At 44.5% G+C, this 18,333-nt stretch overlaps 1 protein-coding gene across 1 annotated transcript in view; it reads right to left on the minus strand.

The window, feature by feature from the left end:
- Window positions 1–17,614, minus strand: part of LOC310800801 (GTPase IMAP family member 8-like) — a gene marked incomplete at both ends in the record, with an annotated part of 58,027 nt that extends 40,413 nt beyond the window's left edge. Inside the window, 2 exons of the mRNA XM_083664719.1 lie at window positions 13,364–13,467; window positions 17,520–17,614. Coding sequence (XP_083520845.1) covers window positions 13,364–13,467; window positions 17,520–17,614 — 199 coding nt within the window. The remainder of the gene's footprint in view (window positions 1–13,363; window positions 13,468–17,519) is intronic.
- Between the last annotated feature and the right edge of the window lie 719 nt (window positions 17,615–18,333).

Here is an 18,333-nt window from a genome sequence, read left to right on the forward strand (position 1 = left end):
GAAGTCTGGGGGAATACCTATAAAAGTACCCTTCAGACATTATGCACACTGCAAAAAAAGCAATAAGGATTGTTCATAAGGTAGGTTATTTGGAACACACTAACGCACTATTTATAAAGTCAAATGCATTGAAACTGATGGATTTGATTGATTCGAAAACTGCACTAATTATGTTCAAAGCGAGGAACAATCTACTTCCTGGTAATATTCAAAAAATGTTTGCAGACAGAGAAGGATGCTATGATTTAAGAGGTAAATATAATTTGAAACAGCCGTGTGCTCGCACTACTCTTAAGAGCATGTGTATTACAGTCTATGGGGTGACTCTTTGGAACAGACTGGATGACAGGATCAAAGAAAGTTCTAGTATCTCTATTTTCAAATCTAATTAAAAAAAAATTTTAATCAAGAAATACATTGAATCTTGAGTTACTAGGATTCTTGCTGTTTTTTGGCAATGTCCTTTTTTCTTCCTGGTAGAGAATTACTGTGTTATTGGTGGGTGTATGTACCTGGTCTGATGTGTATTCTGTAACCTACATTAATATACATATATGTATAATATACATATATGTATAAGAATTATTGTATGTGTAATGAGGTTATTATGCATACAATGTATAATATATGGTGTACATGATGTAAATTATATTGTAATATACATTATGTAAAGAATTGTTGTGTACATTGGATGGATTCTTGGATGCATTGGTTCAACACAGGTTGATATCAAAGCATTGGGTTTTTGGGGTAATGTTGGATTGTATTATTGGGAATGGGTATTGATAGGGATTTGTAGGTGGATTTATGATGTATGTGTATGGGTAAGTTTGTGTACGTTTGTGTATATACATGCATATATGTATGTACAGTATGTGTATGCATGAGCATGTGGGGAGGAGCGTGAGAGTTGGGATATGCATATAATATAGGGATAGTCCGGGAGCCATGGGGTTGAACCTCGCTTCGTCGGATAAAGTTTTTTTCTCTGCTGATTCTTGTAGTTTGGGGGTACCTATTCAAAATACAGGAGGGTGCCCGGTGAGTACCCTTGAGCATTTTCAGATATTAACCCCTTAATTGCCAAAATTCCAGAAAAATAGGGATTTATGGGATTTCATGCAAAATACTCAAATCAAATGCATCCAATTTGTTTTCTCCAATGTCTATTCATAAAGGAGGTCATGTACAATGTATTTCATTCCACATTACATAATATTAACCCTTTAAGGCCGTGCCAGCAAAACAAATGTTTTATGACAATAGGGGTCATGCTGGATGAGAACATCCATTGAGCCTTTGCTCATTGGCATGTAGAGATTCAGAGTAGATGATACACATTGGGAGGTGTGAAGGGCAGATTTTGCTGCTGATGGTCTGATGGTATAGTTAAGCCTATGTGGGTATTGTGCATCCTACCCTGAAACATGCACAGAACATTTTGCATGGCAAACCAGGCACTTCACAGTTGCACTTATTGGAGTTAAGAGGGTTTTGCAGCCACACCTGATCATCTCCAAAATGTAGTCTGGGACAAGTTTGCAATCTTCCGGTAGAGTGGTTGGGCTCAGTGACCTGTTGCATGAGTCTTTTTTTCCATCAAAATTCCTCCGTGTTCAATGCTAGTGGCAGATTTACATTGATATTTCAATATATTGCTTGAAAGTGGGCCCTCTTAACATTCTCAATGAATGCTTCATTCACTGGGGGTAGAACAGCTAAGTTTGGAGCAGACGTGTCCTTTCCCATTCTTTTCCTCCCAGACAAGTAGCCTTGTGTGTGTCTGTGCTCTATACCGAACAGACTGAGATGAAGGCAGTGGTTGGTCGGGGACCTGCTGGAATGGTGCAACCACTTTGCTAATGGCAGATAGTTCGTACAGTTTTGAGGACTTTGATGACAGAGCCTTTTCCCAACCCATAGTAAGATGCTACAGTGGCACATCCCAATACGGAATCGGCTGGTAAAAGGTTCTTCACAATTTGTGAATGCTTGGCCAGTGTTGACTTGTCCACTATTGCCCTTTCCTTGTGGGGCGATTCCATGATGTGTGGTGTACATCCAATCGTATGATGGTAATGGTGAAGGAGTAGGATGAACACATCTATGCCATCAGAAACCACCGATATTTCAAGGGCTTCTCCAGCACACCTCAGGACCTTTTGGACAATGATGGTGTCAGTTTCTTCCTGCTGATTTTCTAGATCATATTGGCTCCTTCTTTATTCAAACCTGATCTCAATGGGGCATGGCTCCTCCCCTGTCACCTCCCCTGTCACATGGCTCATCCCCTGTCACCTCCCCTGTCACATGGCTCCTCCCCTGTCACCACCAACTTGTTTCCTTGTGCTCTGCAGATGGAAAAGCTGATCCCTCCTGGGTCAGTTCCTCACATAAGAGCTAAGAGATGGTGTTTCTAGCTGAGCCCTGTCTCTGTGACATCTCAGGTGATGGACTTGATACAGTTCTGTAATCAGAGTAGCTGCCGAAGCTTGAATCGATGGTATTTAGGTCATAAATTGTGGAGTTGTCAACTTGGATTGATTTGGTTGTTGTCATTGTCTTTACTTTGTTTGAGATGGTGTTGTAAAATCCCTCTGGCCAGGTCTTCTCAAAATCTTCTAACATTGCCCCCCCCCCCCCATCTTCACAGCACTGTCACTGGTGGGGTGATCTTGATGTTCATGATGCTTTCCCCTGGATGTTCGTTGGGATCCAATGGATGGAGGCAGGTTTCCAATTTCTGACAAAGTCCAGCCCTGTCCATGACTTTGGCATCTGCTTAACTTATGGCTTTAACCCCCTCCTTGTGATAGAGATGAACCTTTGTATCTGTCTCATCCTCTTCCATCTCCTTCATGTGTGACTCAATCCTGCAGCATACAGTATGTGGTGGCTCAGGGCCCAGATCTTCAGTGCCTCTGGCTTCATGGTTATTCCAATGATTCCTCCATCACTGTGGCCGTACCTCATGAAAGTGGTTATGAACTGGTTGATCCACAGGCCATTCCATATTCCACTAATGTGTCACATCACATGCTGCCCCTGGAGAAAATTATTTTGTAGAGGAAGCTTCTCCGAACAAAGATAGTAGAGGCCATAACAGACATGGTTGACATGGCCAGCTGCAAAGTAGTAGGTAAGCATCTTCTGGAATGTGATCAGATGAAGAAGCAAGTCACCCTCACATTCAGCCCAGATGTATGACATCAGCATCAGCATCATTGGTTTCACCAAGACCTAAACCCAAAGTTTGTCTGTTCTGGTCTGACTCACAATCTGATCCTCTGAAGGCTCTCATCAGGTCATTTGCTTTCTGGAAATGTCTTACCGGAACTCCAGAGAGCCCACTATCAGCCATCAGTGAACATAAAGCCCCAACAAAACTCATCAATGCGTGCATACCCCCAAGACGCTTTAAGCAGCGCAGCCACATCTATAAGTGACATGTGTGTCTGTTTGAGGCGAGATGTGTCTGAGCCGAGATGCAGTGTCCCAACCATTTTGAGTGGGGTGGCCCAGGTGGGGCACAGACTCAAGCAAGGGTGGCACTGATTGCGGCATTTAGGAAGGATGTCGAAAGGTTTTCCCTCACCAAAATTTAGCCTAACATCACTCTAGCTTAGCTTAAAAATTAGCCTGCTACAGCCTCTGAAAGACAGTATTGTTGGCCACAGATGCCAGCACCCTCAGGATTTTGGGGTGGGTGGCCAATTAGATTTAAGGAGTGGCCAGTGCCACCTATGGCCACTCCCTAGAAACTCCCCTGCCAAGATGTGTGCACAGCATTTGAACAGTGCACCTAGACCCCTTCCCCCGGCTGTACAAGGAATTGAGAGTGGAGACAGAAAGTGCCACGGCTCAAAGCCGGTGAAACATGCACACACGCGCACATGCATGCACACACACGTGCGCACACGCACGCACACACACAGTGCCAGAGAGAAGGGAGTGGAGGAGAAGGGTCTGACTTGCGCAAACCTGCACCGCTTCCAACACCTAGGAGTGATTTATCAGATTAAAAGTCCTCTGCTAATTTCATGTTTTTATTGGGGGTGGGGGGGCACATGGCGGGGGAAACAAATAGGCTTCATTATACATGACATCCTTGCTCCTTTATGAATAAACATTGGAGAAAGCAAATTTGATGCATTTGATTTGAGTATTTTGCATGAAATCTCATAAATCCCTATTTGTATGGGATTTTGGCACTTAAGGGGTTAATATCTAAAAATGCTCAAGGGTGCTCACCGGGCACCCTCCTGTATTTTGAATAGGTACCCCCAAACTACAAGAATCAGCAGAGAAAAAAACTTTATCAGACGAAACAAGGTTCATCAAAAAAACAGCCTTTGGCTCCCGGACTAGGATGTATGATTCTGTTTATGAATGATTTGGGGGCAGGACTCGATAAGCCTAGGCTTCTTCCTGCCCCTTTTCAAACAGTTCACCTTTTTTATGTTTGCGTTTACGTATTTTCCTTTTGATGAAGTCTATTAGACTGTTATGTTTACAGTTTTTTTTCACTTTATGTATTGTTTTAAAGCCCCAATCAGTAAGATTTTTTAAATTTTTTACTGTAATATAAGATATTTTTAGTCTTAGGACATGGTAGATTGACTTGTAATAGGGAGACTCTCGGCTTTATCCCACACCGCCCTCCATTGGCCAGCACTGGGACTAAGCAGTTTGCTGTCAGCGTCCCGTGTCAATAAAATAGAAAAAAGAAAAGGATGTGCGCATGCGCTGTACAGCGTAAGCGCTGTCTGCATGAAAGCAAGGAAGTAACTCGATTCGGATTTGCTACGAAAATGATGTTTCACGGAACTATGGATTATTATTTCATCACGTGGTGAGTACCCGATGGCACAACATGTACATAGAGCTTTCTGGCGCTGTGTTTTGTTGACTTTGAACGGCGATATCGTTATCGATACTAATGCACGCAGAGGGCGCAGTTGGAAAACTTACTGAATGGGGCTTTAACTGTTTGAAATAAATCGTTTCAATCAATCAATCAATCAAAAAGAATATACCTTCAAAACTATAACACTTGGTCTCCGGCTCTACATTCGATAGTATGGCTCTAACAAGCAACAGGCTGGTTACCTCAGATGGTAGAGAACCAGACTTACAATGTAACAATCTTGGGGCTGAGGTTTCAAATCTCACCTGGAGCGAGTGTTTATTTGATAAGGATATATTTCACTTTATATTAGGGTACACAAAAAGAGTAACAAATGGACAGGTAATGATTCAGTGCTCATAAACTACTGAGTACGATGCACCACTTTACAATAGGGTACACAAAAAGAGTACCTAATGGACAGGTAATAATTAAGTAATGAGTAACTAACAATTAACTATATACTCACAAACTGACCATTGACTAACCATTAACTAATGAGTAATTAATCTACTAAGGAACTAACAACTAATCATGAACTAATGATTAACTACTATACTCACAATGTGACCTTAACTAATGATTAACTAATGATTAACTAATATAGTCACGCACTGACATTTATTAATCATTAACGAACGATTAACTACTCTACTCATGGAACTGACCGACTAATCAGTAACTAATGATTAACTACTATATTCACGAGCTGACATTTAGTAATCATTAAGTATTGATTAACTACTCTACTCAGGAACTTAGATACTAATCATTAACTAATGACTACCTACTCATTAACTATGATTAACTAGTGATTGACTAATGACGAATTATTCCTTAGCTACTCATTATCTACTTATTACACAAATCTGATGCGAAACACGTTCACTCCTTCTTGTCTTTTAATGTTATCTATTAATACATCCTGTGCGCTGGAATATAAATGTTATTATAGACCACGGTTAAACAATTGCAACACAATTGTTTTATTTTAATGAGGGGCTTCCTGCTCTGTTTCTCTATCACAGCTTCGTGCGCACACACATGGACCGCGGAAACAACCCTGACTTTTTTTTTTTTTTTTTTTTTTTTTTTTTTTTTTCCCGATTTTTTATCCCATTTTATCCCCCATTAGTGCTAATTTTTTTAATTGATTTATCCTGGTTGCTACTTCGTCCTCTGTCGATCAGGGAGAGCCGAGACTGATACCATGTTTCCTCCGAGACATGGGCAGTCGGTCAGCCACTTCTTTTCACCTGACAGGGGAAGCTTCACCGGTAGGACATAGCACGTGGGAGGTTCACGCTATTCCAACCAGTTCCCCTCCCCCTGAACAGGCGCCCTTAACGGCCAGAGGAGGAACCACACTAGCAACCAGGATATTGCATGTTTTTGTGAAGGGGGTTCCTGTATGAAGGAAACCCCCGGGAGGCACGGGGAGAACATGCAAACTCCACACAGAAAGGTCCTTTTGCCGACCCCCACCCGGGCGGTGGGCACTCGAGGACATGCGGACGGGCACGCATTCCTTCAGCGCTTACCTCGTCCCAGGCGGGAATCGAACCCACGACCTTCGAGCTGTGAGGCGATAGTGCTAACCACTGCACCACCGTACCTCCCCCACAACAACCCTGACTTTTGAGTCAAATAAAAAGATTGTTATGAATAAAAGAACACACAGTAGTCTAGCCTAGCTAGCTGGGCCTAGCTAGCTGAATGACTTGATGTACAGCCACATAGGCCTTCACAGAGACGAATTGGCACAAGTGGACATCACTGCGGTCGCAAAGGAATTTCTCCAGCAAAATGAGTGACGCATACTGGCCTTTGGGAAGTTGTTCAAATAAAACTAAAGTAAGTCATTGTTTTCTATGTGGCTGCTGGATGTGTGTAGGTTGGTTTTAACTTCACTGCGTAGCTGCGCTTGTCTGTGTTGCTGTACACACTAGACGGGGGGTGACTGTATCTGTCTTGGGTGTTGAACATGGTGAATAATGTCTGATATCTGAAATCGTGCCTTTTGTGCACTGGGGCCACGCCTGTGGAATCTACTCCCAGGATCCATCCGGGCCTCGGACTCCCTTGCTGCCTTCAAAAGCAGCCTAAAGACCCACCTTTTTCACGCTGCGTTCGACTAGGGCCTGTTTTTTTAATTCCTCTATTTAAGTGTTTTTATTTTATTTATTTATTTTTATTCTGTGTACTTTCTCTAAATAAAAATGAAGTGAAAATCTTTAAATAGAGTAGTGCGCCTTGCTCGCAAGGCTACTGGAGCCAACTTGCCGGCTCTAGAAGAGCTTTATGGTTCTAGACTTCTGTCCCGTGCCTCCAGTATTGTCAGGGACCCTGCAGGTCAGTATTTTCAGGGACCCTGCAGGTCAGTATTGTCAGGGACCCTGCAGGTCAGTATTGTCAGGGACCCTGCAGGTCAGTATTGTCAGGGATCCTGCAGGTCAGTATTGTCAGGGACCCTTCAGGTCAGTATTGTCAGGGACCCTTCAGGTCAGTATTGTCAGGGACCTTGCAGGTCAGTATTGTCAGGGACCTTGCAGGTCAGTATTGTCAGGACCCTTCAGGCCAGTATTGTCAGGGACTCTGCAGGTCAGTATTGTCAGGGACCCTGCAGGTCAGTATTGTCAGGGACTCTGCAGGTCAGTATTGTCAGGTACCCCGCAGGTCAGTATTGTCAGGGACCCTGCAGGTCAGTATTGTCAGGGACCCTGCAGGTCAGTATTGTCAGGGACCCTTCAGGTCAGTATTGTCAGGGACCCTGCAGGTCAGTATTGTCAGGGACCCTTCAGGTCAGTATTGTCAGGGACCCTTCAGGTCAGTATTGTCAGGGACCCTTCAGGTCAGTATTGTCAGGGACCCTGCAGGTCAGTATTGTCAGGTACCCCGCAGGTCAGTATTGTCAGGGACCCTTCAGGTCAGTATTGTCAGGGACCCTGCAGGTCAGTATTGTCAGGGACCCTGCAGTATTGTCAGGGACCCTGCAGGTCAGTATTGTCAGGGACCCTGCAGGTCAGTATTGTCAGGGACCCTGCAGGTCAGTATTGTCAGGGACCTTGCAGGTCAGTATTGTCAGGGACTCTGCAGGTCAGTATTGTCAGGCAGGGGCGGACTGGGATCATAATTCAGGCCGGGCATTAAATACCAAGCAGGCCAGGCTGATATGGGCCGACGCGCGTGCCAGCGTCCAAAGAGCGCCGGGGGAAAATTTGGGCCGTTTGAAGCCCAATTTGGGCCGTTTGAAGCCAGATTTGGGCCGTTTGAAGCCCAACTTGGGTCATTTGAAGCCAGATTTGGGCCGTTTGAAGCCAGATTTGGGCCGTTTGAAGCCAGATTTGGGCCGTTTGAAGCCCAATTTGGGCCAAGTCCAATTTTACAATGAGATGCACCCACTTTAACCCTGAATAAAGTAATAAAACCACTAGTAAACCAGTAGGCGGCACCTGGCCTGCTGTTCAGTGAGTGGCCTGACTGTGGGCACCAAAAAAAAACAAAAAAAACAATGACCTGCAGGGTCCCTGACAATAGTCAGGGATCCTGCAGGTCAGTATTGTCAGGGACCCTGCAGGTCAGTATTGTCAGAGACCCTGCAGGTCAGTATTGTCGGGGAGCCTGCAGGCCAGTATTGGGTCAGTATTGTCAGGTCAGTATTGTCAGGGACTCTGCAGGTCAGTATTGTCAGGCAGGGGCGGACTGGGATCATAATTCAGGCCGGGCATTAGATACCAAGCAGGCCAGGCTGATATGGGCCGACGCGCGTGCCAGCGTCCGAAGGGCGCCGGGGAAAAATTTGGGCCGTTTGAAGCCCAATTTGGGCTGTTTGAAGCCAGATTTGGGCCGTTTGAAGCCCAATTTGGGTCGTTTGAAGCCAGATTTGGGCCGTTTGAAGCCCAATTTGGGTCGTTTGAAGCCAGATTTGGGCCGTTTGAAGACCAATTTGGGCCAAGTCCAATTTTACAATGAGATGCACCCACTTTAACCCTGAATAAAGTAATAAAACCACTAGTAAACCAGTAGGCGGCGCCTGGCCTGCTGTTCAGTGAGTGGCCTGACTGCGGACACCAAAAAAAAAAAAAAAAAAAACAATGACCTGCAGGGTCGCTGACAATAGTCAGGGACCCTGCAGGTCAGTATTGTCAGAGACCCTGCAGGTCAGTATTGTCGGGGAGCCTGCAGGCCAGTATTGGGTCAGTATTGTCAGGTCCCTGACAAAACAATGACCTGCAGGGTCCCTGACAATAGTCAGGGATCCTGCAGGTCAGTATTGTCAGGGACCCTGCAGGTCAATCAGCCGCCAGCTTCTTTAATCTACTCACCCTGGGCAGACAGTACCACTCTATTAAATGCTCCACCATTCCAAACGTTAGATTCATGCACCTGTCTAGACTATAAAACTCTACTCTACTATACTCTACTTTCTGTTGCTTTTGTTTTGTATAAGATGTCTTATACCTATCTGACTATGCAATGCTGTCTCTATGCATAGGCACTTTATTTTTTTCATTGATGTGCACTTTAATATCTTGGTCTTTTCTTGGGTATGCATTTTTTTAATTCTGTTTGTGGTCAGCTTTCTGCAGTGAAGCCTTTGCACTCTGTATCATATAGACTCATGTTTATAATATTGGTCTGTATGACAATGATTCTTGATTGGCATCAGTGTTTTTACCTGTCCCTTGTTTTCTCTCCACCAATTGGATTTAGTTGTGTAATGTATATGAGTGCTCCTCCTACTTCCTGCTTCATTCTGATGAAGATCCTTTGATCAAAACGTTATTATTAAAATGACCGGGAGCCATTCATTCCAGTGTGCGGACACTATTTATTTTCACTTTAATAGCTTGGACTTTAAACTTGAGCTGGACGACTCGGATCTATCCACATGTGTACTTATCTCATTTTATCATTTTATTTTAAAATTATTTGTATTCTTTTATACGGTACCTCAATGTTTTCACATGTTGTCATATGATTTGTCATGTATGTTTTTAAGCTCCTAGCACCCCAATTCCAATGCAGTTTCTACTGCAGATGGCAAATAAACTGACTCTGACTCTGGTACAGATGCATTCTGCGGTCCATGCGTGCGCTCTCTCTGTCTCTCTTTCTCACACACACACACACACACACACACACACACACACACACAGGGCTCTATCTTCCGACAGGCGCTATCCCCTAATAGCGCTTGCGCACCTGTTTGCGCGTGGCACGGAAGATAGCATTCCGCCTTGCGCCGCCAGGTGTTCTGCCGAGTTTTGCTCCCCCGCCGAGCAGCAAAAAAAAGCATCCCCACCTCACAGGAGCATACTGTAGGTGCTTGTAATCATTTATACAGAAATATAACTGTTTAAAAGTGATATAATTGTCTGGTAGACGTGACCTCCCTGATTTTTAAGTTAAAACAGCCCCGAAATATGTTGGGGATGTAATTCTCGGCCAGGATGCGGAAAGGTTCACGGCACGTGTCGCAAATTAGAGCCATGTAAATCATCTGCGCCCCAAAATGCCTGCGCAAACGGGATTTGGGCGGTCTTAACTACCAGAATTATTCACAGGCGTGGCCAGGCAAGGCTGGGCATTATGTCAATCAAAACCAATCAGATTCCCGTCTTGCAATGGCTGTTTGCACGAGGCATGCAATATGCTGTAATTCTCTCCATGCGTAATAGAGTGTACTCACTCATTACATTACATTACATTACATTATGTCATTTGGCAGACGCTTTTATTCAAAGCGACTTACAATAACACATTTTTTTGTCAGCAATAGAACAATCAACTATGGAGGACAGTCTATGACAACTACAACTTCTGAAGGAACAGTGGTACAAGTTTAGGTTAGTGGTACAAGGTTGGTTAGTTTTTTTTTTTTTTCTCTCTCACTCGTGCGAGGACAGAGAGAGCTTATTGACAGATCGTCTGTGGTGCCAACGACCCTTCGGGTTATGAAGGTAAATAGCCTATGTCCATTTGATTTGATTGCCTTACTGAATTATCTGCTAATACCCAATTTTACCAGCATAATTTGATGTCTTGGAATGGCAAGGCTGTGAGTAATGACATATCGTCGCTGTTGTGCCAGGACCTCGAATGTGCCTTTTTTCACTTTTTTATTTTTTGTCATGAATCAATGCCATTGGTCACCCTTCACGTCTCTGTGTGGTTTTTAACAAATGCAACCAATGGAAAAGCATTAAAACGAGCTTGTGAGTAAATCTCGTAACGCCATTCGCCCTCAATCTGTCAGTCAAACCTCGAAATTCGTCGCCTACCTCCGTGTGTACCCCCCCACGCAGGACAATAAACCCGGAAAAGTCACACGGCAGACGTGCTGTGTATTTCTCATATCGTTTTGACTAATCCTGGCTTCCTCTGACGTTAATATATCAATCAAATGTTTTCCAGTTATTCCTAGGCTGCAAACTTGTTTTAACATGCAAATCTGAGTGTTTTCTGACGAGAATAAAGTAATGTTAACGCTACGTTATGTCAGACTATTTCTCACCCCATGCGAAAGCCCCTGCCTCGGCCATGAGAGGCGAGGGGCAATGCTGCTGCTCCTGCGCGCGCCCCCGCGGCCCGGAGCTTGGGGGCTCGTGCATGAGTATGCGACTCTCTCCCGCTTGACTGGCCGGGAGAAAGTGCTTCCAAGTCGGACTGATAATATAAACAACATCATTTGAGCTTATCCAGGTAAGATATTAATAAAGTAATGACACATTCAGCAGGAAACTAACTATAATTAAGACATGTGCCAACTTTGACGACATTTGGTTCAGTATTTTAAGAGCAAACAGGTTTTTTTTACTTCCTGAAAAGTTTCTGTTTTGGAAATTCGAGGTCCTGGAACGACAGCCACGATATCCAAAAGCAATTCCACCTTTCCACTGCGCAAATACCTCTGTGCGCTGGGAGCGCAGCCGTAATCTCCGTGCAGCGCACCAAGCGCAGAGAGGTATTTCCACATAAGAGGTCCTTTTCAAAGCTCTTAGCGCAAAGTAATTGCACGCTGCTGAGGATAGGGTAATGCCATCCATCCCACATTTTAGCGCTGAAACGCCTGCTTTGGCTTGTGGCAGCCAATGGATCAGGAAGGATCAGGTTCATAATACATCCAGCAGTATGCTGTCAGTGATGTCACTTGTCCTTATGGAATGAATGAATATCTCCTACCTCCCAATTTCTGTTTTGGCATGACCATATAAGTACAGTATTGCTAAAACATGTTACAAGGTTTAAAATCCAAGTCAACAAATGGCTTGCCATTATCAGTGGTTCTCAAACTTTTCACGTCAAGGACCCCTCTAAAACTGACACAAATTAGACCACGGACCCAACTGATAAGATTTTGTCCCAGGTACCCCATCTGATAAGATTGTTGATTTTAGATGATTTATTAGAGAAAGTGTATGACCCATGACCAATAGTCATACATTCTGTAATTGTGTTATAGGCTATATGGAAGCATAGCAAAAATAAATTATCCCCCTTTTTTCTAGGGACCCCCTGGAACCCCTTCAAAGAGCCCTGGACCACACTGTTGTCCTATAGAGCTAAACAATCACATGACTTTTCGTGATGTTTCCAGCCCCAGAAGAGGGTTCCCCATTCATTTTCTCCATAGACATTTAGAAAAATCCATATAGTCGCTGTCCGATGAAAACCACTTAAATCAATACTCTTTTATTTTTACTTTTTACTATAGCTGGAATATATCCATTCTCCTCTATTTACTGGTAGGTTTTGACATCTAAATGACCAATGAAAATGTTTTATTCGGTAATCTATGTAACACGTACCACCATTGGATGCTAGACCTGCCCATAACATTGCGTATGTGACGGCAGAACCTCCATGCTCATCCCCAATAGACCAATTTGGAGTAGACGTCACGGGTTTACATCAATGCAGTTGCGTGGTGGCAGGAAACTTACATTAATTTAATAAGAAGAGAACGTTAATAGGTTGTTCCATTGCAACATCGGCGCACAGCAAATCTGCCACTTTGGCCTGAAGGAGACACCTCTAATTGGGTGTCATCGTTCTGTACTGTTGTCCCATTGGCCATTGAGGCTTTTTTCAGGCCAAAATGGAGCGCTGTTGTCAAAAACAATTCAACTTTTGCCTTCAATACTCTCTGCAAGTAGGAGACAAGCTGGAGAGATTCCCGGAATAAGGGGGGGGAGGGGGGGGGACATATTGTGCACATATGACGATGTCCGGCACCGCCTCTTTGGCCATTTATTTGGATCCTAGACCGTCCCCACAGTGAGTACGGGTCAAGTTCTGCCACCAGTTCGGCTCCGCCCATGAAAATACCACCGCTGTATAAACTGGCTTTGTTTTGTTTATTTCTGACATTGTCATAATTTTTTTTTCTAAATGTCCCTGGGCTGCAAACTCCTTTAAACTGTAGAGATTTTCCCCCGAGACGCTGTTTCTAACTCAGCATGAGAGCACGCTTGAGGTCGCTGCTGGAGGAGCCGGCTGGAAGTATGTGCATGGGTCGTGTGCGCCAGATGGCGGAAGCCTTTGCGGAGCTGTGCACCCTGGAAAAAGTGTATCAAAGTCGCACTGATAATCCTCTAACATCATTTGACCTTATTCAGGTAAGATTAATAATGTAACAACACATTCAGCGAGAAACTGTCTATAATGAGCCAACTTTGATGAGGTGATGTTCAGTATTTTACGAGCAGATTTTTTCTAATTTTCATCCCCGCAACCCCCCCCCCCCATTTATATTTTTGGTTTTTGCTCCAAGTTATGGTCACTCAGGATTCAGTAGGTCACGGGTTGGCTTGGTTCCAGCCTTGAAACTAGTATTTTTTTCTAAATGTCTATGGAGAAAATGAATGGGGCAGGAAACATCACGGAAAGTCACGTGACTGTTGCTCATCTCCGTGTTGCCATCACTCACTGCTGAGGGGTTGATTCTCTGCCCGAAGCCGCGACCCGGCGGGGCTATCTCTCCACTCCTCTGCTCTCCATATCATATGAGAGCACGCATGAGTGAGTAATCTTGAACAACTTTCTGCCATTCAAATGTCTCTGTAATCCTTGGTGGATGGTTAGTTCATTGTGTCACTTAGCCAATGTTTTACGTTTTGAGCGTGAGCGCGCGTGGGATTGAAGGTGAAAGAGTGTGTCACCGGCCAGAAACGTGAGTTGGCAACCCTGCTCTATCAACCAAGGGGTCCTTGGGCTGAAAAAGGTTGAAATGCCAAAAGACTCAAAACTCAGATTCCGTTTAGTTTAACTTACTGTTAGGGGGCACATATGCACAGCTGCTGCTGTGCCTCAGGGGGAACCCAGTCTCTCCCTCTGTGAGACAACAGAAAAACACAACATCAGACATTGAAATCTGGGCCAATGTATTATTCCCAATTGACACATTTCATCAGGCCCATGGCTAATCGGGAGCACTGGGACGTTTCCCGGTGGCCTAGCATGGCTTGGACTGGCAAAAAAAGAAGGAAAAGTCAGGCCACTGAACTTAGAAGCAGGCCAGGGCAGGGTATTGTTTCTCTGTGGCATGTGAAGCTAAGCACGTCAGTGTATGTGTAGCTTTGGTGTCAAACTTGGGATGTTGCTACAACTAGTAACTCAAATGATGTATGGGAAATATGGGAATGTTTTTGATAGTGTTTCTACCTCTTAAAGTCCCTGGAAACCAAAATACACAAAAACGTTCTAACTATGTTATTTAGGGTCTTATGTTAGTAATTGTGTGCCTCAGAAATTATGATACATTACTTTCAACCCAAAGCCTTAAAATCAACACTTTTCTACAAGGTCTGGATGTCCACTTCCTCATTGAAGAGAGCAGTGCGCGAGGTGGTAAAATGCAGGAGCTTATGACATCATAAGCTCTATATAACCTTTGTACACACGCGCAACCCGCCCTTCTCCTTTTGTCCGTTCTTTGCCCCACAGCGCTCGCTCAGTGTCTGTCTGTCTCCCTCCCACTCTGTGTGCTGTGTGTCGAGCGCTATGCTGCCTGCTCTCTCTCTCTCTCTCTCTCTCTCTCTCTCTCTCTCTCTCTCTCGGGACTAGTGAGAGAGAGAGAGAGAGAGAGCAGGCAGCATAGCGCTCGACACACAGCCTGGTGACGCGAGGTTACTCTCACACACACACACACACACACACACACACAGTAGCGCTGTGCACTCGCAGCGGCAGAGCAGAGATCTCTTCCTCTCAGTACGCTATGCGCGGAGCAACGCGCAAACACACACACACACACACACACACTCACCCGATCTCTCTTTCCTTCTCTCTCTCTCCTTCTCTCCCTCTCTCTCCGAGAGAGAGGTCTCCTCCGAGAGAGAGAGAGAGAGAGAGAGAGAGAGAAATTTCCCTGCTGCAGACGGGACACGCCCACACAGTCCGCGCGAGAAAATACACTCTAAAAACGAATTGATTCTCATGACTTTTGCCATGACTGTCAAACCTAAATGTATATACTTTGCGACGTTCATCATCGTTCAAATTTGGCTGGTGGCTTATTAACATAGGGTCCTGTGATGTGATGAACTCAAAATGCTAAATAATAAAGAAATATTTCTGGTTTCCAGGGACTTTAAGGTTTTTGTCCACCTATGGTGACATTTTGAAAACTTCTTAGATCAGTGGTCTTCAACAGGGGGCAGAGGTACTGCAGAGGTACTCCATTTTTATCAAAGTAGTTTGTGACATTTTTATGCCTCCGCCGGCGATAGCCAGGCCGGAGGCATTATGAATCCGGGTTGTCCGTACGTACGTACGTACGTACGTACGTCCGTCCGATGTTCATTAACGCGATATCTGAGGAACGCCTTGACAGAATTTAATCAAATTTGCCTCAAACATCGACTTAGACTGAAGGATGATCTGATTAGATTTTGGTGGTCAAAGGTCAAAGGCCAAGGTCACTGTGACCTCTCGAATGCCATTTTCAAGCTTGTTAACGCAATATCTCAGGAATGCCTTGACGGAATTTCATCAAATTTGCCTCAAACATCACCTTCGACACAAACATGAACTGATTAGATTCTGATGTTCAAAGATCAAAGGCCAAGGTCACTGTGACCTCTCGAATGCCATTTTCAAGCTTGTTAACGCGATATCTCAGGAATGCCTTGACGGAATTTCATCAAATTTGCCTCAAACATCGACTTGGACTCAATCATGAAGACTTTGATGGTTAAAGGTCAAAGTTCAAGGTCAATGTGACCTCAGTGACCTCACACACACACACTCAGTTACTCACACACACACACACACACACACACACAGTAGCGCTGTGCACTCGCAGCGGCAGAGCAGAGATCTCTTCCTCTCAGTACGCTATTGTGGCGATCTGCCATTTCAAAACATCACTACATTCATTCCTCTCTCTCACCCCCCCCCCCTCTGATACTACGTATTTCTCAATGGAAACACACACCCCTTGACACGCATCTCCTATCCACCCAATCACAAGTGGACATCTCCCTCACCTGTTTTCGTCCAATCCCCTCCTTACACATAACTATGGCGTAGCCTAACCTAAGATGGCGACAACTCACCAAGCAGGGGAAGAGGCAGAGACCGTCCCACAGTGACCGCGCTGGTTCAAAATACCCTCGTGCTGAAAAGTCCGTGTATAGTAGCGTTGGTACCGCTCGTCCTATGCCAACACTGGATCAACGCATGGGAACCCATTCATAAAAGCACCGGCTTCTCAACTCCGTGCTACTTGGAGGAAGGGATCCCGTGACAGGCTGAGGTAACTGGCTTGGCCAGAGATCGTTTACATTGGGAAGAGGAGTTTTCTGGGGGGCAACTGTCGTGTGGATTAAATTTGGGCTTTTTGAACTACTTACTTTACTTTTGATCATAAGGAGATTCTGGAGTGGAATTACTTTTTGTTGGGGGATATAAACTATTTTTGTTGCTGGTGTTGAACTGAACTTCTGCTTGCATTGCCTTGAACTGAACAGTCAATACAGCTTAAGTTGTGCATATACGATCTTTGTGTGTTGTGGTGATTATTGCTGACAACTGCCTTCATTCTAACTGTATGGTTGCTTGTTTACGAATATTATGCTTTTCGTGGGTTCATGATATGATTTAATATAATTGCATTTATTCTCATTTTGTGTATCCTTTGTGGGAGGTTTGACTCTGACTGATTTTACTCAGTCTAAAATATATGACAATATATATTGTCAGGCCTAAACCTGACTGGCACCCCGGCACTGAGTCAGACCGCTACATAAAAAATGGCACCCCAGAAATAGTGGAATCTCACAAAGCAAATTGTGTGCTCACCACTGAAATGTCACAACCCTGGCAAACAAAGTATGGAAAATAAACTGTTTTCTGACAAGGACAAGCATAAACCAAATGTGGATGAATGAGCATGTATTAAATGAACAGCAGCCAACAAGGAAATCAAAACCACACAACGGAATGTAAACATTTATTCAACACAAACCGATTGAAGGGAAAAACTGAAAAAAAATTAGTTTACTGGATCTGCTCTCTTGGGACCCATTGCCACCTGCTGGACAGGAGAGCCGATTGCAACCACCTTTAACTCCCAGCAGTCAAGTAAGCACTGATCACGGAAGTTTGCCATCTGCTGGACAGGATGAGCAGGTGCAACTTTCTGTCCCCAGAAGCCAGGAAATCTCCAGCAGGCCCTCTGCTAGACAACAGGAGAATCTTCATGGTGGACAAGGGATCAACACAAACCTAGCAGTACTAGACATGGAACTCACAGGTGACGCACTTCCTGCTTCTACAAGGTTGCAGTCACCAGATAATATCAACATACATCACACTTTGACAGAGCTGCGGAGAAGACAAGAGGAAATGGATGGTGCAATCCAACAGTACAGAACGGAACAGCAAACGAATCACCTGGAAATGCTGAACATCCTGTCAACTCATAAACAGGATATTACTGTGGTACATGAACAGGGAATGGATCAAATAAAAGATTTATTGAAACAAAGCACAGAATACATCACAACTCAGTTCACAAATACTCTGAAGTGGAGGCTCACTCATCATCATACAGAGATTTTGAAGGACATCAATAATGTCATGAGGCCAATGGTGGCAACAGTTACACATGTGCAGGATGAATTGTCAACAATCATTGGACAGTTACAGAGCATGGGTGAGGGAGTGAGTGCCCTCAATGTACAGACCATCCAAGCCCCACACCCTACATTGCAATCAACTGCAGTACAAACTTCCACCATTCCACCTCCTCGCCCACCACCTCCCTCTGTCAATCTACCTACCATACAACCAGTCATACAGGCTCGGCTGCGACTGCACTCCACCATGCAACCAGATGGTTCTCCGCAGTCCCTCCCATCTCTTGTCGGTTCCCCTATCCAGTGTGATCTGAGGGGAAGGTTTATGGGAAAAGCCCCTGT

Source organism: Poromitra crassiceps (assembly GCF_964638095.1).
Source record: "Poromitra crassiceps genome assembly, contig: HAP1_SCAFFOLD_85, whole genome shotgun sequence".
Classification (NCBI taxonomy): domain Eukaryota; kingdom Metazoa; phylum Chordata; class Actinopteri; order Beryciformes; family Melamphaidae; genus Poromitra; species Poromitra crassiceps.